The 24443-nt window shown below is 54.2% G+C and overlaps 8 protein-coding genes across 8 annotated transcripts; 2 read left to right on the plus strand and 6 right to left on the minus strand.

Moving 5' to 3' along the window:
* Positions 1-1495: 1495 nt before the first annotated feature.
* On the minus strand, positions 1496-2297 carry BGZ61DRAFT_131346 (uncharacterized protein). Its single transcript, XM_046237160.1, has one exon. The coding sequence runs from the start codon at positions 2047-2049 to the stop codon at positions 1585-1587; it is 465 nt and encodes a 154-aa protein (XP_046109682.1). The 5' UTR covers positions 2050-2297; the 3' UTR covers positions 1496-1584.
* On the plus strand, positions 2298-3792 carry BGZ61DRAFT_131347 (cyclophilin H). Its single transcript, XM_046237161.1, has 5 exons — positions 2298-2582; positions 2812-2837; positions 3108-3253; positions 3321-3458; positions 3519-3792. Exons 1-5 carry the CDS (start codon positions 2545-2547, stop codon positions 3717-3719), a joined length of 549 nt encoding a protein of 182 aa, XP_046109683.1. The 5' UTR covers positions 2298-2544; the 3' UTR covers positions 3720-3792.
* Positions 3793-4570: 778 nt separating this feature from the next.
* Positions 4571-6154, minus strand: BGZ61DRAFT_490727 (uncharacterized protein; the record flags this gene model as incomplete). The annotated part of the gene is made up of 1 exon (XM_046250358.1): positions 4571-6154. The coding sequence occupies one exon, from the start codon at positions 6152-6154 to the stop codon at positions 4571-4573; it is 1584 nt and encodes a 527-aa protein (XP_046109684.1).
* Positions 6155-7948: 1794 nt separating this feature from the next.
* BGZ61DRAFT_443322 (uncharacterized protein) lies at positions 7949-8459 on the minus strand. The gene has a single exon (XM_046244859.1). The coding sequence runs from the start codon at positions 8226-8228 to the stop codon at positions 8028-8030; it is 201 nt and encodes a 66-aa protein (XP_046109685.1). The 5' UTR covers positions 8229-8459; the 3' UTR covers positions 7949-8027.
* Positions 8460-9768: 1309 nt separating this feature from the next.
* Positions 9769-12738, minus strand: BGZ61DRAFT_131402 (uncharacterized protein). Its single transcript, XM_046237162.1, has 3 exons — positions 12089-12738; positions 11800-12030; positions 9769-11745 (listed from the first exon to the last, which is right to left on the minus strand). Exons 1-3 carry the CDS (start codon positions 12522-12524, stop codon positions 9980-9982), a joined length of 2433 nt encoding a protein of 810 aa, XP_046109686.1. The 5' UTR covers positions 12525-12738; the 3' UTR covers positions 9769-9979.
* Positions 12739-13432: 694 nt separating this feature from the next.
* Positions 13433-16220, minus strand: BGZ61DRAFT_473568 (uncharacterized protein; the record flags this gene model as incomplete). The annotated part of the gene is made up of 3 exons (XM_046248465.1): positions 13433-14926; positions 15127-15939; positions 15990-16220. 3 exons carry the CDS (start codon positions 16218-16220, stop codon positions 13433-13435), a joined length of 2538 nt encoding a protein of 845 aa, XP_046109687.1.
* Positions 16221-19731: 3511 nt separating this feature from the next.
* BGZ61DRAFT_131504 (dynein light chain type 1) lies at positions 19732-20862 on the plus strand. The gene is made up of 8 exons (XM_046237163.1): positions 19732-19766; positions 19901-19996; positions 20061-20083; positions 20135-20168; positions 20246-20280; positions 20337-20363; positions 20424-20493; positions 20564-20862. Exons 2-8 carry the CDS (start codon positions 19945-19947, stop codon positions 20626-20628), a joined length of 306 nt encoding a protein of 101 aa, XP_046109688.1. The 5' UTR covers positions 19732-19766; positions 19901-19944; the 3' UTR covers positions 20629-20862.
* A 2446-nt stretch (positions 20863-23308) lies between these two features.
* BGZ61DRAFT_131733 (uncharacterized protein) lies at positions 23309-24210 on the minus strand. The gene is made up of 2 exons (XM_046237164.1): positions 23854-24210; positions 23309-23794 (listed from the first exon to the last, which is right to left on the minus strand). The coding sequence occupies exons 1-2, from the start codon at positions 24113-24115 to the stop codon at positions 23421-23423; spliced, it is 636 nt and encodes a 211-aa protein (XP_046109689.1). The 5' UTR covers positions 24116-24210; the 3' UTR covers positions 23309-23420.
* Between the last annotated feature and the right edge of the window lie 233 nt (positions 24211-24443).

A 24443-nucleotide genomic window follows, 5' to 3' on the forward strand; every position in this document is an offset into this window, starting at 1 on the left:
GCCCCCTAGCGTCGATTCCGGCCTGTGGGTGTGTGACATGTGAGTGGGTGTGGTAAGGCGCACGGGCTGGTTTAGGTGTTGAAGCGATGATGGCTCATTTTTGGGATCAATTCCATGGGACGGGAGGAGTGGCGGCTTGCTGCAGAGTTCATCACTCATCACACTGTTTAACTGGCCTCTCGTTGCGCCAGTTTACTACAGCCATTGGATATCTCTCCCTGCCGACGCAGCGGCTTGTTTTGACCGGTGGTGATCATCTTTGGACTTTGTGATTGGCCCAGCTCACAAGCCCCCGTTGTATCAAAGTTGTTCGTTTGATGACTGGAGGGCCACCCCTGTGAAGGCCTCCAAAGCAGGTACAAGTTACGAAAAGCAGTACCAAAATGGCAAACGGACCTTTGGGATGTAATACAAGTCAGAATATTGTGCCGCACATGCCCAGCACTCGGGCTCCTGTCATTCTCGTCCGGCTGGATGGCTTCACCCGCCGGGCCACGGAAGACGCGGCTCTTTCGGCTGTCACGGGGGCATAAGTGCCTCATCCCCCCATTGTTCCGATCTTTTACACTGGACAGTTTTTGTTTTGTCTGCCCATCGTCAGACAACCTCTGCAGTCTTACTACCCGCCGATTCCGGCAGTTGTGAAGATCTCGTTCGTCTGGTCGGGTTCCTGGTGCCGCTATGACGCTATCGATGCCCATCCCAGCGCTCCGAGCAGATCCGAGCCCCACGTTGTGTGCGTTCGTCTAAAGAAGAAAAGGCGACTCTGAGACAAAGGGAAAAAAGATACTTCAACCTGGTGTCACAGTTCGTGTTTTCCTGCTAGGTTCTTCGGGTCATGTAAGGAATAAATTCAAGGGCTATGACGGACGTAAGCTGAGCAATCGCCAAGGGGCTGCCAAGACGTGAGCTGGCACCAGAAACGGCCGTCGTCGTCAACGTTCGGCGGTGCAGCGTACGTATGCGGCCCGCCTAAAAAAAACACCACGGACGAGTCGACGGCGATGGAGCTGAGCAAACAAACCTCGACTCGCTTCAGATCAATGGGGCTATGCCCCCCTTCGTGTTGTATTCGGGAGGTGTGCGACATGAAGGGGCCCTCTTACCACCCTCTGAGAACCAGTAGGTGATTTGGAATCCGAACTTTGTTATGTTTTAAATGCTAGCGAAGCTTGGCCTGCATCCGGACGGCCATGCGCGCTGTATTGGCCCGTGTCTGGGCCCTATCACCATGGCCGTCACAGGGGCACACCGCGTCACTGAGGCGCAGATTGATGCAATACGGCGGATTGGGTGTTTAGATGGGGAAGTTGAGAGATGGATGCACCATACTCACATCCGGGATGCTTCAACGTCGTCATTGAGCATTGGGTCGATGACATTCACGGCGATCGGTAATCTTTAGCTCCGGATCCCGTCTCACACACGCCGCAATGGTCGAGGCTTGGACGATTGAGACAAGGTTCTTGGTGTGGCCCGTGCACGCCGTTGGCAAGTACAGTACGAGTGAGTGACCTTTTATGGGACACGAAGAGAGAATATTGCCGGAAACGAATACTCGGAATACATGTTATCCATATGTCCTCAAGTCCTTGTATAATTCCACATCTTCGGATTTGCTGTCAAATTTTCCAGGCTTATGCACACGTCCACACCCACACGAAAGCGCACGATCAGCAACGGCCTTCCCAATGCAGTTCGTACTGGTCTCGTCGAGCTAAACAGGCAAACTGGGCGACTACGAGACGGGGGGATTGTGCATGCGTAGTGGCCCCTTAAGACGCTCTGGTCTCGCCCACGGCCTCCAAGTGCAGACGGGATCTCATTGTCCCGCTTCGTCGCTTCCCCGCGCGCGACGGCGTTGCATCGCTTCCACGCCGTCAAATAAACTCGCTCCCCGCCCTCCGCGTCTGCCTCATCCCCGGCATCCCCGGATCCAGAACTAGGACCAGGATTTACTTGAGTTAGACCAAAACGAGCCGAGCGGTCTTGGAGACTGCACTGCATCCTTTCTGGCCATGAGGAAAGGCAATGGACGATATGGAGCATGTATAGGTGGAGTTGTCAGCGAGGCAGCTAACTTATCTCATTGCGAGAACTAGACGCAGCAGAATTGTTTGCCACTCACAACGGCTAGCCTTACCTGAATAATCAGTTCATCCACGAGAGGCCTCTTGAAAGCCGAGATAGGGAGCTCTGACGGTGTAAGTAATGCCTCAGTGACTGGGGTCAACTGGCTACTCATCGGCTCGTCGACTATCGACTCGGGAACTGTGGGGGAGCGAAACGGATGGAACTAGCAAGTCGGCTGAATGCAAAAAAAACTGCCCCACGTTTGCCCGCCCGCCTCCATTCTGCAACCGCTGCAACTGGCTGGGTTTAGCTCATCAAGAACGCATTGGTTCCTCTCCACAAAACACCCAACGAGCAGAGAGACACACAGGCACATACAGACATCCAGCCCATAACTTACCTACTTGCAGTGCTTATCCCCTTGCTGTGTCCCCGGAACCCTTAACCCAAGCCCCCTAACCTCCCTGAACGATGGCGCCTACGCAACTCCCCGAATCCGGGAACCCGCTGTGAGTGCTCCCTCCCCTCCCCTCCCCTCCTCCCCTCCTCCTCCGCCGAAGTCTCCTCCTTTTCGCCCGGGGTGCGGTGCCTGTCCGGCCCGCTTTCGGAGGTCCATCGTGGCGGTGCACGGCCAGCCGCCGTTCGGTTGTCGTGGCCCGGTTGCAGAGAGAACGAGTCGGGTCGAGTCAAGCAAGTGTGTGTGGGCTGATTGTTGTGCTTGGCTTTTTGCCATTGCAGCGTCTTCTTCGACATCACCCTCGGAGGTAAGTCTTTCCGTTCGTCCTTGTGCTGTGCCCGTGCCATTCCCTCTGTGGCGTTCCTCCAGGTTTTGAAGCTATTCCCATCCGAGCAGGTGGTTCATGGCCGTGACGAGTGAGCCAATGTGCACAGCTTCACGGTGATGGTGATGGTGACCAATGGCAGTCCATTGCTATTGATCATACCCCGTCACTTCTTGCCATTCAACCTCAATCATCATATACAATTCTTTGCTCAACATTGACACGCTCATACTCACATCTTCATACATCCAGGCGAGCCACTCGGCCGCATCACCTTTGAGCTCTTCAAAGATGTTGTTCCCAAGACAGCCGAGAACTTCCGCCAGTTCTGCACGGGCGAGTCCAAGAACTCCGCAAGCCGGCCTCAGGGCTACAAGGGATCCAAGTTCCACCGCATAGTCAGTCCTTTTTCTTCCTCTCGTGTGGCTCTCAATGTAGAAGCTATTGGACTGACACCGAGATTAGATCCCCAACTTCATGTGCCAGGGTGGCGATTTCCTCAACGGCGATGGAACTGGATCAACCTGTATCTGGGGCTTCAAGGCCTTTGATGACGAGAACTTTATTCTCAAGCACGACCAGCCCGGTCTGCTCTCTATGGCGGTAGGCTCACCATCACCCAAGTATCTAGTTGCTATGCCCGAAGCTCTAACACCATCCCAGAACGCCGGCCCCAACTCTAACGGCTCCCAATTCTTCATCACCACCGTCCCTACGCCCTTCCTCGACAACAAGCACGTCGTCTTCGGCAAGGTCGTCGACGGCATGGATGTCGTCAAGAAGATGGAGGCTACCAAGACCGGCTACCGCGGCAAGGACGTGCCCAACCTCGACGTTACCATTGCCCAGAGCGGCGAGATGTAGATGGCCGATACAGGCTATTGATTGATCACCGTTTAACGGATCAGAAAAGAATACGAAAAGGGGTTTAGGTGGAGAAGGAAGCGAGGTCTAGTGGCATGGACGCCAGGAACCGTGATACGTAGATACCCGTCATAGTATTACTCGATCAACCTGTGGTCGGCGGTCTCCTCATATGTGTATCGTTCCACGTGTAATTACGCAATAAAGGGATATCTTCCTCGGACGTCATTTGTTTGCTTCCTTCCATATCAATGACACGACAGGTCAGTGTTCCACACATCATCAACATCGCACCAGTCACCACGAGCATAGTCATAGAAAGGCACAACATCTTGAAAGCAACGTGTTTGAATTTCGGTTTCTCAAAGGCTGGCCTTGGAAATATCTGCCTGTCTACCCCTGAAGATCCCCGAGTGCTTGTATCCATCTTTCGCCCATGAACCAAATCAAATCAACAAGAAAAAGAAAAAGAAGCGAGATTTCGCACGGCCCAGTCTTGCGTCGAGCAAAAAGGTTACCGTGGTTGAGTTAAACAAATGGTATCAATGTATCCAACACCGTATATGCTGCCCAAGCCCCGTGCCTGACCCCCCTTGCACCTTGTGCTGTGTGCCGGTGTTTTTTCTTCCCAGTTCGCGCCTAACATCCAGTGATGGTGGTGAGGGCTGCGCCGTGTATGTACCGAAAGAGAAAAGGAAAAAGAAGAGTGAAAAGTAAAACGTGAAACGTGAAACGTAAAACGTGAAACGAACTTGCGCCTTGAGGCGTGGAGAGGTCCATGAACGAAGGCGGAAGTAGTGCGTTCAAAGACAACTCCCCTTTGCCTCTGGACGAGGGACAAGTGCATCTTTTTAAAAAGCACCAAAAGCCCAAGACCCGCGTCGACGCATGAAGGGAGTGGGCACAATAGCTCCGCCGGAGCTAGTGGCTGTCGCTGCCGAACTGTCGGCAGGAATGGGAGTCTCTCGGAACTGGCCACCTGGGAAGGTCGCCGACGTCGCCGAGGGATGTGTGATGTGAGTGGTCAAGGTCTTGAAGACGGTTGAAGTGGACCGCGGAGTGGACTTTGGAGACGAGATATGGGTAGTCAAGGTCTTGACGTACGTCGAAGTTGACTGGGAAGAAGGGGTGGCGTTGATGTGGGTGGTGAGAGTCTGCGTGACGGTCGATGTCGAGGACGGAGCGGCTACCGACTTAGAAGCACCCGATGTCACAGACCGAGTGACCAGAAGAGTCTTGGTGGTTGTCGAGGTGCTCATGGGCGCCTTGGTAGTAGCCTCAGCAGCAGGCACAGTGACATAAACTGTTGTCACGGAAGCAGGAGGTCGGACCGTCTGCGTGACAGTCACCGTCGCGACACCATCGCCTGATCCTCCATCTGCCGGCACACTCGTGGTCGGTGCGGGAATCTCAGTCGTCTTGGTGATCCCAGTGGGAGCAGCGCTGTTGCCCCCATCGCCGCTGTTCTCGTCAACTTCGACTTGGAAGTTGCTCTCCATCTGCGCCTTGATTCCCACAGAGTAGATGTTCTGGTCGGGAACATAGTCCAAGGCCGTGGAGCCCTTGGCAGAGAACGAATCGGCGCTGGCTCCGGTGATTTTGATGTCAATGACACTTGAATAGCTCTCATTGCGGGCGATAGCAGCCATGGTGAAGCCATTGGGATCCTTCTCGCCGCGCATGAAAGTGCCCGCCCAGGGGAACTTGCCGTTAGTGGTAGCGTCAATATCGATGGCGGCCGAGTTCAGGTCGGGCCAGTCCCAGTACCAATAGATGGTGTAGATGTCGCCAGCAGCCAGGTTATTGGGCAGCTTGATGTCGGATTGACAGGCAAGCTCTTGGTCATGCACAGCGCCCTGGTCAGAGAACTCGCTGGCACGGTCGGTGCTGATCACGCCTCCGTTGGTCTGATAGCACTGGCCGTCATCGTAGTTGCGCGTGGCGAGGAGTGTGCCGCGACCATCACCACCAGTGCCATTCTTGTTCCAGAGAAGGTGGACGTCGAAGAGTTTCTCCTGTTCCTTGGGCTCAGTAGTGCCGTAGAAGTAGATGGTGCCACGGTTTCGGGGTTTGTTGGGTTGGTTCTGGGGGAGCGTGGTGTGGCCGTTCTCGAGGTGCATGAGGGCGATGTAATCACCAGCGGCGGCTTCTAGCATGGGAAACTCGGGGTTTTTCTCCAACTGGTACTTGTTGAGAATCTCGTTGCCGGAGTAGTAAGACTGGCCCGAAACCGGGAGAATGTTCTGGGGAAGAGAGTCGGAGTAGACGGGGTCGGTGGAGTTTCGGGGGACATATCCTCGAGGGTAGCCGGTCTCGCCAACCATAGTGCCGTTCTTCGCGAGCTTCTTGGCGTATTCGACCCAGGAGTGGGCAGAGACGGATGGGATCAGGGCGCTGGCCACGAGGGCGGCAGCAGATTTGGTAGTAATCTTCATGGTTGTGGTTGGTCGGTAGGTTATGTTGTTGAAAGGGAAGGTTGAAGAAATAAAAAGTTGTGAAAGTTGTAAAGTGAGGTTTTGGAATCAAGAGGGGAAGGAGCGCAACTCTGGTAAGTCCCGTGAGGAGAATGAAGGTGTTCTTTTATGTGAAGGAGAGAAAGAGAGGCAGCGCCCGTCACGAATGTTGGCAGGTGATTTAGTTGAAGGAAGAAGGCGGCGGTGTTTGTTTTTGTTATTTGAGAACAGTGAAGACTGTTTTTTTTTTCTTTGGCGAGTGCCTGGCAGCTGGCGAACAGTTGAACAGTGACGAGGTGCAGTCCTGACAGCTGGCAACGGTCGAGCAGCTGACAATGGCCTTTATTCAGTGACGAACAATAAAACGTCAATGAAGTATTCTTTGAAAGCCTGTAACTTTTCGGGTTCTGCTTGCAGTGGCTGAGGTTGTATTTTTCTGAGGTGAGTCTGAGATTGGCTGAATCGGATTCTCGGTGGCGAGGAGGGTTGTAGATGATCAACGTCCGGCGTCGGTGGTGGTTGTTTTTGGTCAGTCCCGCTGAGCCTCAAAGGAGAAACTGCAACACAAGGAAAGAGAAAGGAAATAAATGAAAATTCAAAAAGGGGGGTACAGCAGAAGAGAAGGCTGAAGACGAAAAGAGAAAAATCGTGAACCTCTCTTAGACCATGTCCATGTTGGTGAGTCACGAACAGGGCGGGATAGAGTGACGTGTGGAAGGGTGACCGGGGTTTTCGAGGCGGTGGAATGGCCGAGAGCGTGCGACTCAGGAACGGGGGGCCAAGACGAGATGGGAGGACGAGCGGGTTGATGAAGAGGACGCACGAGAGACAGGCAATCAAGCGAACAAGGGCACGGGGAGCAACGACGCAATCAAGCAAGCAAGGCAGCCACCCGATCGAAACACTTTTGGATGGTAACGAAACACTTGGCTCTGGGAAGGGGGACTCGGTGGGTAGATATCATGGTCTAGAGTGAGAGACCGGTGGCCTGTCGTTGGCCAGCACCATCGTGGTCGAGGAAACGGGCCTTGGACGGAGATGCAAATGCGCACGGCATATCGACGACTACGACATGGCACGGACGCGGGAGATGGGCGCTCGCATGGAGGCCCTGGCAGATGCCCTAGCAAGGACATGGATGGGACGGCCGATGGTACGGCATCGGAATAGCATCGCATGGCATGGGAGCGGCGCCAGGGGAGAGGACTAAGAGAATGCTAAGAGAAGTGCTGGGAGCCGGCCCTCGCTCGTCTGGGGAAGCGCTGCAATGAGACGCTCTGCACCACTCGACGCGGTTCCAGAGCCTCGACGCAATGGAGCCGTGTCGCACAAGGGTCTGAGCCGGGGCAAGGCAAGGCCATGGGGCCGTTGAGATGGGATGGCTTCTACCGGGGTGTTGGGAGTTGAGGGTGTTAGTTGAGGGTGTTTCGAAGCCGGGAGGGTTGTAGCCGCCCGACTGGAGAAAGCCATGGGTTCTCTTCTCCATCTCTGATCGTGCGGCAGTGCGGCAGTGGAGAGAGCCGCAAGAGTCGAGACCGACTTTGATCTATAGGCGTCCAGGCGAGAATAGACGGTCCCAGAGACGAGATCCATCGACGTTGCACCAGAATGGGAGATTGCGGGCGCGAGGATTGGCCGTCGACGTCTGGTTAGCGCTGGCCAGCCAACTTGGCGAGCATTAGACGCCCGTCGCATTCTCCGCCTTTGTCGCAAGCGCGCCGTGGTGGCTGACGGCCAATTGGCTGTCGAGCACCCTCAGCCGTGTCAGGGATTGACCGAATATACAGGGACCAGCTTCGCGAACAATTATAGTGCTCCGCAGGCCATTCGATTCTCGCCTTTTCTCGTCTCCGTCTCAAGTTGTCGCTCCGCCAGGCCCGCGACGACGACCCTGTAGGCTCATAGCGTCCGGTGGCCGGCGGGCCTCAGCCTCGGGCCTCACCTCACCACCAGACCCGGCGCGACTATGGCCTGGACGGCGATTGTGGTGAGACCCGGCCGTCGCTGTGCCTTGATTCAGTCGCTTCTCTCGTGGCCGTCGTCCCACGCGGCCCATGCCGTGGTCCCATCCTCGACAAACCACCGGCGCATTAATCTTGTAGCGCCCGACGGTTTGGTCAAGCGCCCAACGTCCGCGCGGGAGCAGAAATGAGATATTGCGGTGGAGATGGAGATGGAGATGGAGAGGCGCGGCCGATGGGTTCAAGACCCAATAATAAAAATAATAAAAATTGCGACTGCTTCGCTTCGTTAGGCCGGGGTTCAAACATGTGTCGTTGGAGACTACCTCCCTCTATTTACTCCAAACATTTTCCCTCCTCGTGAATCAAACATGCGACGAGATTTGCAAAACGGTTCCTGCTACTGACAGACCCTGCCGCCCGTCTCCCGAATGCTGTGACGTTGCAACCATTGGGATCACCAGCGAGCAAACATGTTTCCCTTGTCGGCGTCTTTTTTTTGTTCCTCCGCTGTCGTGCCTTTGCTTGTGCAACCGATTGTGCGCTATTTGAAAACCCTTTCATCGATGGCCACCCGAACACACGGTTCCCTTTGAAGGGCCTTTGTAGTGGGTGGATGCTTGGGTGGACGCTTGGGTGGACGCTTAGGTGGTGATAGTTGCGCAGCACACCCACTGCATCTCCTTCTTTCACCTCATTTCGCCTCCTTTCACCCAATAAATTCCCTCGGTAAGGGGAGAATCCCCTTTATGAAACTCCTTGACAGCTGTCGTCCTAAAATCCCAATACTCGTGCCCCTCAAACTCCTCTCTCCCTCCACCCCGCTACTGTGTTTCCCTAGCTTCACCTCCCTCCGTCAATATTCGCACCCTTGTCCGCCTCAAATATGTAGTGTACCTAAATTAAGCAAAAAAGTAATTTCTAGTTCAAAGGAACCGGTAGGCGATAGGCGCTGCAATGCAGAGTGAACAAAAAAAAAGCACACTAGACACAAAGAACACTCTCTAGGACTGCGCGCACGCTCCATCTCAAGTGTCTCAGCCATCCAGCTCTCGGCGCCATGTCTCTACCCATCTCCCGACCGTTCCTTATTTTTGCTTCTCTGGGCGAAAATGGTATCGTCCCGTCACTTGGGTTGGATTATGCTTGGCCCTTTCTCCGGTAGAGGCGTTCAAGGGTGGGACTCCGTCTCCCTCATGAATCATGATTCACAACTGATGGTGGAGCCGCTGCTGAAGAGACACTTGATTTCTCCGTTGCCCTCTGAGACTCTTGTCGGAAGCCGTTTTCTAATTGCGGGTGTCGTGGCTTTTGTCTGACCTCATCCGAGTTAATGAGCCATTGATCCACGTAACCTGGGGAGGACATCTGAGACCCCAGACGTTGGTTGACCAGGTTCCATTGTTCAACAAGAATAGACAACATGTCTCGAATGCAGTCGTTGATGTAGAACACAGCTCAATTAATTTGTCCTAACCATTCAACATATTCCCGTCATGTCTATAACCACAATGGTATTTTCTGCCTGCGACAAAACCCACTATCGTCCCAACGCCGCCCAAAGGAAAAACACCATGAACTCTTGCGATATCCGTGACGTTGCCGTAAACAAATGCATTACCCAGATCTCATTACTCCATCTTCTATCCATCTCCTGCCTGCCAGCCTTGCGACTGTCCCTGTCCAATTTTACCAACCTCCTGTCGCAACAGTGACCGGCACATGGCCGTCGATCGTGTCCCCTCGTCTTCGCTTCATCGGCCGTGGGCTGCCATCGCGTTCTGCCCCAGCGCCTGTGTTCGCCGTCATCTGCGCCCACTGTGCCGGCGTCCACATGGTTGACTGGTCACCATGGTCGACCCTTTGTCGTCTGGGCAGCCCAGTCCGTGCCCGCTGCAGCGTCTGTTGGCCAGGCATCGAGTGATGGCATGTCCCAGCCTTGGAGGCCGGTATCACACTCCGAGTTGTCGTAGACGAGCGAGTTCGACAAGTCCAGCCCCGTGGTCGCCGCAGTGAACGAGCCGACTGAGGGCATCACGGGCTTGAGATCTGCCAACGTCGACGGCCCGTCAAAGTAGGCCGCTGTATGATGGTTGTGTGCCGTGCTCACCTGCGACTCCGTGGCGGCTGTGCTGCACGTGCCGGGTAGGTATCCCACGCCTGTCGACTGGGGCATGTTGTGATCAAAGTTGGTAGGGTAGGTCGGGTGAAGGCCAGCTGTTGGCGGAGGTGTAGCGAGTCCATTGGAGAAGGACTCGAACAGTGTGAGCCCGTTGTTTGCTGCTGGCGCCGTCGGCACCTGTCCCAAGCCCACATTGCTGTCCCATGCGGAGCTGAAGGTCTCATTCATGACGGCGTTCATGTGTTGATTGACCGAGGGTGTGGGTGACATGACAGAGTCTCTCGACACCATTGCCGACGGGTAGACGAGCGCCTTCTGCTGGTGGTATCGCGACATGGGGTCGTTGATGGTGAGCCATCGCCACGACGTACCAGCCGGCTTGAAGACCGGGTTGTACTTGTACCATTGGTTGGTCGTGTTGAACCGCCAGAAGACGATGCCCTGGCGAGTCCACCGCGAGGAGTCAGGGGCGCATGACCAAAGCTCCTGATACATGGCGACCTTGCAGATCAAGTCGCTGCCGGTCAGCTCGCGGCGAGCCCAAGATGCGGCATCGCCGTCATCCTCAGAGCGCTTGCGCTTGCTGCTAGATCGCTCCAACTCGCTCTTCTTCCGCTCGCCGTCATGCTTAGACCGCTTCTCCTTCTTGCGCTGGTGCTCAACGTCCGGGTACTGCACAGCCATGCTCAAGATGCTGGCCCACTCGACCGCAGGAAAGGGGACGTGGATGTCCTGGCGCGGTCGCGCATGACAGTCACAGTCGGCCTTGGAGTCGCTGCAACCTCGTCGGTGGATTCCGGTCTCGTTGGAGTACACGCTCGGCTTTGAGTCCTCGCTGTGCAGCTCTGCAGGGCGGGTGAGTCGTGTGACACACTTCCATCGGTGGTTCTGGAGGCTGGGCTGCGTGATTGCCACCTCAACAAAGCCAGTGAGCTCTGAGCCGGAAGGGAACTTGGCGTGCTCGTGCAACTCCAAGGTCGCACACATCTCAAGAAGAAGGCACTCTTCATCTCGAACAGGCAGATCCAGCGTCTCATACATCTCGGGCGCATCCTTCTGCCATCGGCGGGTAACCGTCTTGACACAGGCTGAAGTCGATCGGTCCAGGGATCTTGTGTACTCGTGGAGCAGCACGTCCTTGCCAAGAACGTTCGGGCTATCGTCGCAGTTGCTGTACTTGTTCAAGTGCGGGAACGACTCCTGGTCCAAGGGGTTGTCACGGGCATCGTAGGCAATCTCGTCTCGGATCTTGACATCGGATGATGACACAAAAACCTCGCAGGTCTTGGGACGGACTGTGATCAACGACTGGAGCGCCAGGAGCTGGGAGAAGTATTCGTAGTTCGGCTTGACATCCGGAACTCGGCCCTCGGCCAAGGCAGTCAGGACAGGGTTGGACTTGAACGACTCTTGTTCTTCCTCGTCATAATAGTCATCCGAGTTGGTTGAACCAGGCTCCTTCTTCTCCTCGGCAGGGAAGAGGAAGTGAACTGAAACGAAGGCGTTAGTATGCGCTACCTCCAAGAGGTCCAAGTTCAACTCACAGCAGCGCAAATCTTCAAAGAACTTCTTCACAACCTGCATATGGCTGGACACCTGTTTTCGTCCCATCTGCTCGATGCTGTCGTTGCTGTTGTCGATGCGGAAAATTTCTTTGCTGCCTAGGATGGCAACGCAGATGACGAATATGTATTCACTGATGAGCATGTTGCGGCCGTGGAGCTTGCCTCCCATGGAGAACTTGCGTCGGCCCATATGGGGCATGAGGAGGACAGCTAGTTATCATCGTCAGGATACTTTTTCTTGCCATGGCAGAGGGTAAGGAGTTCTTACAGTCAACGAAGGCATCCTCAAGCTCTGGTCTTCTCCAGACACCTCCCTTGTCCTTCTGTGTGTCCTTGTGGGCTTGTCTGTTGCGGTACTGGCGGAAGGCCGGCCAGTAGTAGAGAGGGTTCACGCCATTCCGGGTTCTGCGCTGGTAGCGAGGCTGGTTGCGAGGTGTAGGTACACGATAGAGGCAATCGAACGATTGCGAGGGAACCATGGGGGCGGGGATATTGGGAGGCATGGATGGCGACATGCCAACAGAGTTCTGGTAGCATGAGACCATCCCATTGAAGTTGTGTGACTGCGCATTACTGTTGCCCTCCCGCAGAGGCAGTCGACCAGCACTGTATGTGCTGCCTCTCCGGCTGTCCAGGTAGTCTGGTGAAGGCGAGTATCGTTGCGACGACAGCACCGGCCGCGGGTGGTAGAGTGACGACGACATGGCAACAGCTGAATGGAGGCGAGGAATGCCGACGAAGATGCTCACAAGAACAAGCTCGATCCAGCGGAACTGCCTTTTGCTGCTCTATGAGTGGGTGTAATGGGCAGGTCAAAGAGGATGAGAAATGCTGAAAGGAATTCAAGACGTGGAATGGTGGGATAGATGTATGCCTGAAGAAAGGCAGCTCAACCACTGGAACGGAGAGGCATTCAGGAGAAGTATTAGAGCATATAAATCCAAGACCTGGGAGAGGGTATAGATAGTCTGCGGAGCGTGTTCACCGAGCAGAGGGTCGCTGCCCCTCCTCAGCCCAAATATCGAGATCCATCCATCCATCCATCGCAAGACATGGAGGTACATGGGGGGAGGGTGGGTAGTGTGGGAAGGGCGCTCGAACAGCGGGGAACTCAGCAGGCATCGCGCTGAGGGATGTCGACGGCGAGGAGAGTGGCGACCAATTGCGACCACTGGCAGAAGCCACTGGCACATGGCAGCTTGAGGTTTGTGTCGAGGGCGTTAGTATGCAAGGGAGGATCGAGCGGGTCCAGGACGAAGGTGGGCTCATCACCAGGATGGGGCGTGCGGCGAGCGACGCCTCGCGGATATGGCATCAATGGCACAAGGTATGTGGACGAGATTGACATCAGACATAAGGAGGAGCCCGCACCTCCCCGTGTACATGCTGAATTCTTTAATGAATATCTGACCCACGATGTGGCGGCCCCCTGTGGTGGAGGGTTCGGCAGCGAGGAAGGCGACGGCTAACCCATCCACCCCACGGCATTCGATCCCTTCCCAAGGGGGATACAACCCCCGGGGCGAGGGCATGAGGAGGGCGCTTCAGCCTTGCCTTGCTGGGCTCTCTCGCCTGACAGAGCGGGCGACCATGGAGAGATAGTTTCCTCCCCTCAAGCGTCCAGTTCATCCTCGTTTCCAATATTGACCCTCGTCCTCCCCTTCCCAGTCAACTGTTGAAGGGCTACCTTGTTGACTTGGCCTCCTACTTTCCTCTGCATCTTTGCAATCTCCTCCTCGGCATCAACTGCCTCTGCCTCTGCAAAGTCCAGGACCAGCTTACGGCCAAGAAGATGGGTGTCCCGAAGCGCATTTAGTGCGTTCTCGGCTTCTCGGGGAGTGACGAATTCTGCAAATGCAAAACCCCTTGGGGTATAGTCTGCCTTTTTGGGAAGGCGCACGGATCTCAGCTGGCCGTAGGTCCCGAATAGCGTTCGGATGTCCTTTTTGGTAGTCTGGAAGGGCAAGTTCTTGATGATGATCTTCGTCCTCTGCCCTGCTGCCTTCTTGGCCTTGTCCTCCCGTCGCCGCTCCTCGGCAGCGTCGTGACCCTTGTGAGATGCCTTGACGGCGAGGGTGTGAGCCTCCAAGACAGAGCCGTCCATGACTTTGAGTGCCGCCTGAGCTTGTTCCTTCGTGCGGAACTCCACAAAGCCGAACCCCATGCTCAGCGTTTGGCCTGGTTTCTTAGCATCCATCTTGGTCTTAACTCTAGCCGAAACGAAGCCGTCCAGCGATTGAAAAGTTTCTGCCAACTTAATCGTCGTCGTAGTGAAGTTTAAATTTCGGACAAACAGCGAGGTTGTTTCCACATCCTCCTCCGGCTTATCGCCGCGTGTCAGTAGCTCGTTGACACTTAACTTTTGAACCGTGGTCGGCCGATCTTTTAGCGCCACGACATGATCAGTTAGGTCACCTTTGAAGAGATCCCTTGGCGCTTTCTCCAAAAAGAGCACGCTATCTTTGATCCGGCGATACGCCAGCTTTCCAAAAGCGGATTTGGCATGGCCCGGCTGAGCAAAATGGACAATGGCGATTGTTCCACTTGGGGGCATGAGGACCCTCAGCACAGGCCCAGACTCCTCGAAGAGTTTCCTGAGTTCGTCGATCGTCGTGCCATACGGGAAGTTCTTCACCAGGATGGCAGTATCGCCCCGCTTGTGAGACTTGAAAGCTTCCAGGTCCACACCGTTAGCGGCGAAATACGCTTTGGTCTCTTGGATGACGCTCGTCTCTGCCACAGCCTGTTTGACAGCGGCGTCGGCAGAGGTAGGATCGAGCAGCTCAGATTTTGAAACACCAAGACGCTCAGCAACGGAAGCGTTGACTGCATCCTGGTTCATGTAGAGCGCATTCCAGTTAAAGGTACTAGCGGCGGCCTCGGCCTTCCTCTTGATCATGTTTTGCTTCTTCAGAGGAAGTTTTGAGATTGCGAAGTCATCCAAGCCAGTGTCTCTCTTTGCACTGGCAGGAATGATGTGGACAATTCGCCCCTGAAACGTTGCCCCGTCCATGGCTTGGAATGCTTCAACCGCCTGGGCTGGGTCCGCGAAGAGGATCAGGGCGAACCCCTTGCTCGCCCCTGAGCCAGCGACGGGCAAATGAACCTAGCATTGTTAGCGGTCTTGAAACCAAAGAGAGCTCAACAACACAATCCAGAAAATGAGGCAACAATTCAGCTAATCGAAGCATCTACTAAAATATTCGTCTCAAGGTTCTCATCAAATACCGAAGTATAAGCTGTCCCTATCTGAGGTTCATCACGTCGCCTTTCCTCTTGCAAAAAAAAGAAAAAAATACCACGTACCTCTTCAAGTGTTCCGAACTTCTGAAAGCTCTCGCGAAGGTCGTTTTCCGTCGTAGTGTAGGAAAGGTTCCGCACGAAGAGCCGAGACGTTCGGCGAATCGCCTCCAGGGGGTCATCACTCGTTGGTTCACCCGCCTCCTTCTCAGGAGCAGCTTGGCCAACCGCCACATCCACCCTGGATGGCGGGCTCGGGAGGACAGTGTTGTCGACATCACCCCCCTTTGTCTCAGGAGCAGTGGTAGTGGTGGCTTGGACAGGAATTCGTTCCAAATCATTGGGATCAACGAGGTCCAACAGCCGGTTTGTCCGCGACCGTAGCCAATCGTCATCTGTTGCGCCGAGTCCCGGCTGTTCCAGATTCGCCTGTTTCGCCTCCGAAGGCTCAGCAGTCTCGTCAGAGGCTGGTACCTGGCTGGCAGAGGGTGTGTCTATCTCCATCAGCTGAGCTGGTGGAGAGTCCGAGGCCTGGTCCTTCTGCGGTGGATCTATCCTGCGCTGCTTCCCCCTGGAGGCTGGGATTTGTTCGTACTCGTCGTCACTCTCCTCCTCAGGAACAGCAGCTGCGGGAACAGCGGGCAGGTCGCCACCAAGGTTTGTGTTTGACATGTCTTCCATCGCACTCTCGCGACCTCTCTTCATGACTTGAAGGAACTCGCGCAGCTTCGGGTCGGAGGCGTCCGGCTCGTCTCGCTTCCGTTTCTTGGAACTCGACTCATCCTCAGCTGGTTGATCTGAGCCCCTGGGTATGCTGCCTGCCGCACCATAGCTGGAATGCGACTGGTTCTGGCCTCTCGTCAAGGCGGGGTCTGAGATCTGGCATTCCATGAGCATAACGTCAACCAAGACATCGGGTGGTTACTCACGGGTTTCGCTGTCTCGACAGCAATCTTGGACATCCGAATGTAAGACTTATTAAAGTACTTTACTGCCTTGGTGGCATCATCGGGCGTCTTGTAGCCCACATAGCCAATGCGGCGCTGGGGGATCAGCTTGACATCGGTAATTTCGCGACCCTTGGCGGAGAAGTGTTTCCGAAAGTCAGCCTCGGTAATGTTGGGTGGCAAGCCCTTGACAAAGATTCTTGAGGAGGCCATGGTGGAGATGACGACTCCCAGTCAAGGCGAATGGTTCACCGTGGGAGATAGAGATGTGGTTGCATCCTCGACGCGGGCGCTCCTTATGAAGGGAGAGAGGAAGAAGAAGAGAAAAAAAGTTTCCTTCCATTCTTTATCGTTAAGGGTGGGGCACAACAACAACATGGCCCGTGCGTCCGGGTCGAATTTCGTCTCTATGTGGAACTCCACCACACCTCGATGATTTGCATCGTCTCTCAGCAACCTTCGTTCTTCAACTTCGTCCCCTGCGGGACCTTTCGTATGCCCCGTCAAGTCAGAGATGTGAAAAATTCCGCCTGGCTATTCGAGATCAAATATGAATGCACGGTTTCGATGGCCATTTGTAACAGTCCAGGCTCAAAAGACGTAGCATTTTGTTCCGCTGTTAGCTTGTGGCTAGCCTCTTTAATGCACCACACTTCAGCAACTCAAGCACCATTCCTCCGTACATGCAGGGCTGTTTTAGTTCAATATTTGGTTAGAGATCCACTGCGAAGATATAGGAAATATTAGTGGCCATCTAACGCATGAGTTTGTTAGTCACCAGGATTTGTTTGGGGTCCACTGGGTCTGCTGTTGTCAACCTTTTCCCGTCTATCAAGAACGTTAACACAAGTAAGCACTGTTACCACGTGGACACAGAATTCTTCAATTCCATCTCAGGTGTTTCTGGGACAATTATTATCAAGTGTTTATTCCGATAGACATCCAACCCGTCAACTTACTAGGCAAGTTGGAAAGTAGTCGGATCAAGCCCGTGGCTCAGATACAAATTATAACATTCCCAAACTCTAGACATTTCATCCGGTATAAATCCCTTTATATATCGCAGATGGTTTCAAGTCGTTCTCTTTTCTCTTTCCAGTCAATTGTGAAATCCAGTATCTGTTTGAGACAGGCTACAAAGATGTTGCAGGACGATGCACGGATATCCAGCTTCAGCTTTCAATCACTCACCATGTGTCTCCCGTGATTTTATCAGGCAATACAGTTCCGGAAAATTAAGCTCATTCGGTTTATGACTTGCAGGCTTCCATTTTCCTTGTAAGATGTGCGGCAGTCTTGGAAGATGGATTGCAGAGGATTTCGGAGCTGATCAATTGGTAACCGGGGCACACCTCCCCAGTTCACAGACCCAATGGAAATTTTCACATGTACTCTCATTTCCTAGCAATACTTCATGATCCTCTAAAAATAACTTTTAATAGCAAAGCTTCTCAGGAACAAAAGAGATCATAGCTTGCTAGGTCAGACACAACTTCCGAGTTACGGACTCATTTCATAATTTTCACAGGCTTGAGATTTTGTAATTAGATCAAATCAAGGTTGCAAAGCAACTTGCTTTCTTCTTCAAGATATCATGTACATGGTGGGTGGCCGATTCTGTATTTGACAATTAATACCGTTTCTCCCAAACTCGAACTCAAAGACAGTTTCCAGGTCATAGAGACCCGCGTGTAGCAGTGTCCAATCCAACTAAATTATTCAGGCTACATATCTATGCCCAGGACGGAACGTGGATATGGTTGATCATGGGTTGTCTTCCTTTTAGATGAACCAACGAGTGAACTTGGTTGGGGGTGTAAGATGACGTGGCGAATGAACACGGTGCATGGTAGATGTATCGAATTTATAGAACGGCTGGATAAAAGTAATACGTTTGGGTCTTTGGTAACTCTCTGAGTGGGAGGTTACTGTCCCCGCCCGACGCCAGTACTTCTTCGGCTGCGGTCACTTGATCCCGCTGATCAGTAGATTTACAGACGACGCAAATACTAAATCGGCAAAGACGCAATAGAGGTCAAATGCACCATATGACTTGAATTCAGAGTCAATATAGCATGTCGCCTAATGATACAACAGACCATCGGTAATGGCGAGACGTAGAGTCGCTAGGATCCATTTGAAACGTAAGTATGCCAGCCGAATAACGGTGGTAGGCGAATGTAAGCCCAACAAGATATTCACATGTGACCAGATGTGTCAACTATTCGTTGGCCCAATGGACGGGGGATTCCTGCTCGTGAGTCTATTCTGCGCCTTCTTATTGGAACTAAACTGTCACACTGCCGAACCTCAGAGCCTAACAAAATCGTCACAGACATGGCCCGGTACAGTCCCTACAACTGATTCACAACCTTGGAGTGCATCGACCAAATACTCGGGTCTCGGTGTCCCAGCGGAGTACACGGAGTTAGGGCATGCGGTCTCTGCAATTTGTCATTGTTAGGCCCAGTGTCGCCAAAGTACGTCTCTCTCGCTTCAACCATCTCGGCTTTGACTTCTCTCGAGCTGTAGTCCTAGTTTTCCGGGTACACGAATGATTCTGGCCCGGCACATGAATTCCATATGCATCCTCAGTCTTGGGGGTCGATGAAGAGCCTGATTTTCCCGATTGCTCCCTTGAGTTGTGACTTTGGTTGTGAACATTTATGGTATTCTATCATTTTCCTTTCTCCTCGTCATTTTCTGGGCTGCAACCCACAATAACCTGCGCTCTCTCCCGTATTCAGTGTTCACGCCATCCGCGTGTTCTGACCCTGGACTTAACCCCAGTCACTCAATCCATGCTAGTTTAGGGGAACCGGCGGTGTGAGCTGTACGGGGTACGGTGAGCAAAACTCTGAGCTTCTTCCATGTCACAGGATCTCGGTCAGTCTTGTCGAGTCCGTCGCCTCTTTACCGCCCTGGACAGGGGACGGTGTGTTGGGACAGGGGATTCTGTGTGTTTGGCGTGTGAAAATAACAACTAGGATTCACGACTTCAGGGGTCATGAAAGTAGTCTAGTACATATGCACACAAACTATTGCAGCAGCCACAGCCGGCTTTTGATAGCGCATTGCCGTTTTGCCAGTGGTGGTGGTGTGGTTCATGCATGGTGTTAGAGCTAATGTTTGTTTTTTGCGTGTTGAGATTGATAAATTACCACTAGTTTGATTATATGAGTGTTGTCAGATAATTCCCCATATACTGGGGCTTGCATAATCCTACACTCTACGTCTTTCGTTGTTTGTAACGTTCCCAGATGACATTCATGCTCTTTGTGTCACCGTTCTAAGTAACGATGCATCAAAGCGACCACTGAGCTCTGAATGGTCTCCACATGACAGACAGCGATGAGATACTTCAGACGAGTAAAAAGAACAAGGAGAATGATCAAAAATGGCACGCAATCAAAAGGGAACGTCGTCAGCGCACCACCGCGCCATGACGACGACTGTGTGAGGCAGTGTCAAGCTTGTCATCCCGAAAGCGGCGGGTATAGGGTACGCGGGAAGTGTTGGTGGTTCAGCCGCCCCCTTCACACGCAAGCAAGCCAAGTGCCGGGCGCGGCGCTCTTTGCGCACGTCCCGCGAAGCCCTCCAACAACACCATCAACCACGCGACTCGCGAAACCGCCTGCTCTATAAGCCCTTTGTCGCCGGCTACGTTCCAGACAACAAACACCTGTCGCCGCACCGCTTTCAACCACTCGCATCCACGACACGACCGCGACGTGTCCCCTCTCCTAGGCGCCGCCACCTGTACGTACCGCCGTCGCGAAACAAGGCTCAGAGAAAAAGGGGGCGAGGCAACTGTCCAGCTGTTCAACCGCCTTCTCGCAGTCCGCCTCGCCATCGCACAACTGACGTATCGGGCTGACCAGACACACGCGCAGAATCGAATTTGACAATCCTCCAAAACCCCCACCACACGCCCACGATGTCCGACAAGCAAGGCCCCGAAAACCCCGGCTCCCGGGAGAAGCTCGAAGGTGGGAGGGACCCCCTCCATGACACGACGACTTTGGGACACCTCAGCTAACACCCAAGCTCCAGCTCAAATCAAGTCTGCCGACATGGTGAGCTGTACCGCCAAGAGACACACCGAGCTCGATCGCTGACGAAAACAGACGGATGACCTGCAGCAGGAATCGATCGAAGTTGGTATGTTTTTTCCCGGGCACCCATGACGACGTCACCATGCGCCTCGTAGGGCATGAACAAGGCTGACGAGGCTACAGCTCAGGAGGCCATGGCCAAGTTCACCATCGAGAAGGTTCTCCCACCAAGGTCCCCTGCCACGCGGAACCACTAGACTCACACATATCGTAGGATATTGCGCAGCACATCAAGCGAACTGTTGGTGGCACCTCAAACACGTCTTCTACCTACCCCAGCTGACCAGATATTCGTTTCTAGTTTGACGAGCGAAAGGGCCCTACCTGGCACTGCATCGTTGGCCGAAATTTCGGTAGCTTTGTGACTCACGGTATGTTCGAGCCTCATATTCCCTTCGTTCTTGTTTGCTCTTGCTGACATGTGGTAACCCTGAATCACAGAGACGAAGCACTTCATCTACTTCTATCTCGGCCACTGCGCCATTCTACTGTTCAAAACGCAATAGGGGTGGGAGAAGGAGCTCGCAGACATCTGGTACGACATTTGGCCTTGGAATTGGAAGTGCAAGCTGTGAGCTACGGGTCTCGCCCTTTGGAGGAACAAGACGGATCAAGGCATGGCACCCAAGGCTGCAAAACGTGCCATGCCGCCCGCCAAACCCCAGTGTACGAGAAGCAAGAGACCAGGGACCGTGTACTATAGCTTGCCAGTGCGCCAGGTTCACGATTAAACCGATGATGGGCCACTTGCCCAGTTAATTCCCATCTTCGCCCTACTACGTACGTCCTCTATTGTCGACATCATGACCGTACAGCACGCGTTGCGCGTGACTTGTCTCACTGGCTGCGACGCGGCGACTTCGCGTTCCTGAGGCGATGGCAATGCTCTGATGACTGGCTAAACCGCATCCTAGAGCCAACGCTTTGCTCCCTCGCCCGGTGTCGCATCCGTTCCTGAGACACGGCAACTGTATTACTGTGAGATGACTTCTGCAGCGGGTTTGGATTTGTTGCCACTCACACAGTGAGACAAAGGCGTCAGAGGCTGCGTCAGTCCCTCCGCCCGATCCCCAGGGAGCCCGAGAGGTGGGTGTATCACGTAGATGTCACATGCATGATCGGGCAGCTCTGAGAGGGCCATTTGGGATTCCCAGTACGAATGAAGTACATGCACTTGTCTGTCTGCTGATCATCGGGAGAAATGCGCTTTTCTGAACTACCCCAGCATCCAACAACTCGCTCACAGTGCAAAGGCCCTCTCGCCGCGAGAACCGATCCCCGTTAAGTTTTCTTTCGGAAGCGCTTGGCTGGCCGGTCGATCGAAGCAATCGATCGTTGGGAAGCTAACCGGGACCATTCTGGCTGGAATATACTAACACCCCGCTTTTTGGCGTCTTGGGGTGAGCCCAGAACGCCTCTCGCGGGGGCGGAGGAGAAAAAAAAGTGGTGGCGGGTGTTCGGTGTTCGCTTTTGGTGGCTTGACGTCGGATGACCAGCAGAAACAAGATGCAGACAGCAGCAGGAACAAGGATGATTGGGAGAGGGGTCGCGGAAGAGTGGGAGGAGACGTGGGTGGAAAATGACCTCAACCGAGGCAATGAGTACGATGGCATTGTGATATGATACGAGGGAAGAAACAGAATGCGTGAGGGCGGATGACTTCTATGACCGGCGATGAGGAATTGACGACCCGGTTGGCATTTGCACCCTGTGAGGCATGAGAAACCGCCAGGAACCAGGCAAAGATCGCTGTGACTATGCCCCATCTCAAACAGTTTCATTCCAGGAACACTGCCAACGAAGCTGCGCACTTACTCGGTCGTAGCCCGACCCCGAAGTCCAGAACAGAGACGCGCAGGCAATCAATCAGGTGGCTCGCCGACGCTGTGGGTGCCCCAGACAAACAAAACCCAGTTGAGCATGCGACAGCGATGGTCCCGACTCATGCCGGAATCACAGTGGGAGGCACTATTGGCCGTTAGATCCCACACGTCGTCGGCCTTGTCACCATTGACGACGGCTTCAATTCCACCATCAGTCCGCTATATTCCACCGGTCCCAATGGACCCGGCGCTAGTCGACATTCGACATGGATGGTCCTCGCAGCTCTCCATGTCACCCATGTCACAACCCACTCCCCGTCGCCCACGCTTCTTCGCTCACCCACCGAGCTGGTTTCTCGACCGGGATACGTCTTCCTGGAACCCGACGCTTCGAGTACTTTTCGACGTCCGGGACCGAGGGAAACCCATCCGGAACTCAAGCAAGGACCGCTGGGAGCCGTGGTTTTTGGTTTTCGGTCGGTGCAGCTCGGACAACCGTCTCGCCCGGTACGGACGTACCATCTCAACCCCACGACGACGGAGATCCATCCCAACTCTCATCCCATTATCGTTGAATTAAAGAGGGACCGGCCCGTAGGGAGGGACCCGGCGTCAAATGTGGCGAACTCGTCAGCAACAAAGTAACCTACCAAGTACGTGACCTGCGTGAAACATTCCTCCAACAGTACAAAGTGACTTGGGCCGTATTCTACTGGGTCCTGCCATCTGCAACGGATGGATTGGTGAAGATGCCTACGTAGTACGCAGCCCAACGCAGGCCGACTGACGGACTGACGGACTGCACCGCAATGGCTGCACGCACCGCGCAGCCCGCCATGCCTGATTGGCATGGCTTGCAGCGGGCCTATCCGGATGACAGAGACGGAGGGATGGAACGACCGAAAGAAACCATGGCCCTTCTATCAGTTTCTCGTGGGTGAGAAGTGACAAAGCAACGGAGGTGACAAACTTGCCGAGCTCTAAGCCGTGGGGGGGAGCGGCGGTAACGAGACCTGTAGGCTTGTCCGAGCTGAGCTGAGCTGAGATGGGTGAGATGAGATGTCACGGCCAGCAGAGCTGCTGTTATCTGTCTCTCAATCGCAGAACGCCCTGGCGGAGGATGAGGACATTAGCATGAATTCGGGCCTTTGCCGACGCCTCCGTTCGTGGTTCGGCGGTGGTTGGTTCCCATGTACTCCGTCGAGCGATGCAGCTAAAGTACTTGGTCAGCAGCGAGAACTCGCCGCGTAAATAGCCTCAATCCCACCCTCGCTGGACTTGGCAATCGTCACTGTTCACACTGTACCGACAGCGCTGTAGAAAAGGCCCAGCAGTTCCTCCGGGTTGGCCAGGGATTTTCGGCCGTCCAAAACCGTGCGCTGCACTGCACGCACCGAGGCCTTACCGCCCATCCGGATCATCTGGGAATGATTTCCCTCGCATGGTCCGTTCTGTGGTGCCGTCCTTGGACCATCCTAGTCCGCTTTCCGCTGGTACCCTGATCGGCCACGCGAGAGTGGTGCGTGTTCGTGATGGTCCGGAACCTGCGTGTGTGTGTGTGTGTGTGGACAGGCCTTTCGGCCACCTCCAGAACCGTTGGCCGACTCCAAGGAAGCTTTCCCGCCGCCCGCGCCATGGTCTTTGGCCACCCATGCCCGATGACATATTGCTGCCCGTAGAGTCAATGGCAGAAGGAGTGGCAGTGGCAGTGGCAGTGGTATGTACCAAAGGCGCCTCCACTTGCCGTCAGAGATACACCTTGCAAGGATTAGATATGTGCTCTCTTGGCGGCTTTTTGCAGCAACTTCCTTTTTCGTGATGGCAGCACGTAGCTTTCCGAGGGAGATATCTGCCTTCTATCAACTATATTTTCAATGCTTATTAAACCCCGATGGGTGAACAACATACCAAAGTACCTATATCTGTTTCTAATATGTACCGAAGATACTCGGGTACCTGGACTGTAAGGCGCATTGTGGCGATGTCGCAAATTCACGTATTTGATCGCTCTATACGACTGGGGAGAATGATGACACCCGGCCTGTGGGTGAGGCGGCGAGTGAGTCTTCGACAAAATGAGTCTGGACCCAAACCGTGCTCTTAGAGGTTCATTTGTCTGGCTAGGCTGATGGTGGCGAGACATTGCCTGAGTCCGCTTCCCATCGGCCATTTAGCCAGCCAGCCAGTTGCGGCACGCGCCTTAGCTTCCACTCCGATACCCTTTGCGTTCAAGGCTGCCGCATGTTGCGGCCTCGAGAGTTTGGTAAAGGGATCATGTACCTGCGTTCCAACTCCTTCAGCCACCCCACCTGCGTCCGTTCTGCCTGGCCGGTGTACCCGTGCCTTGATCCTACGGCAACCTAAAGATCCCTCGCGCCCTCGATGCTCGTACTCGCTGGGCGGCCGACCGTGTCGAATATTGCATTCCCAGCAGCCCTACGGCGCGTGTACGTACATGCGTATTGCCCGGGTAGAAACATTGAGGCGCAAATGGGGCT

This window comes from Ilyonectria robusta, assembly GCF_021365365.1.
Source record: "Ilyonectria robusta strain PMI_751 chromosome Unknown BGZ61scaffold_3, whole genome shotgun sequence".
NCBI classification, from domain to species: domain Eukaryota; kingdom Fungi; phylum Ascomycota; class Sordariomycetes; order Hypocreales; family Nectriaceae; genus Ilyonectria; species Ilyonectria robusta.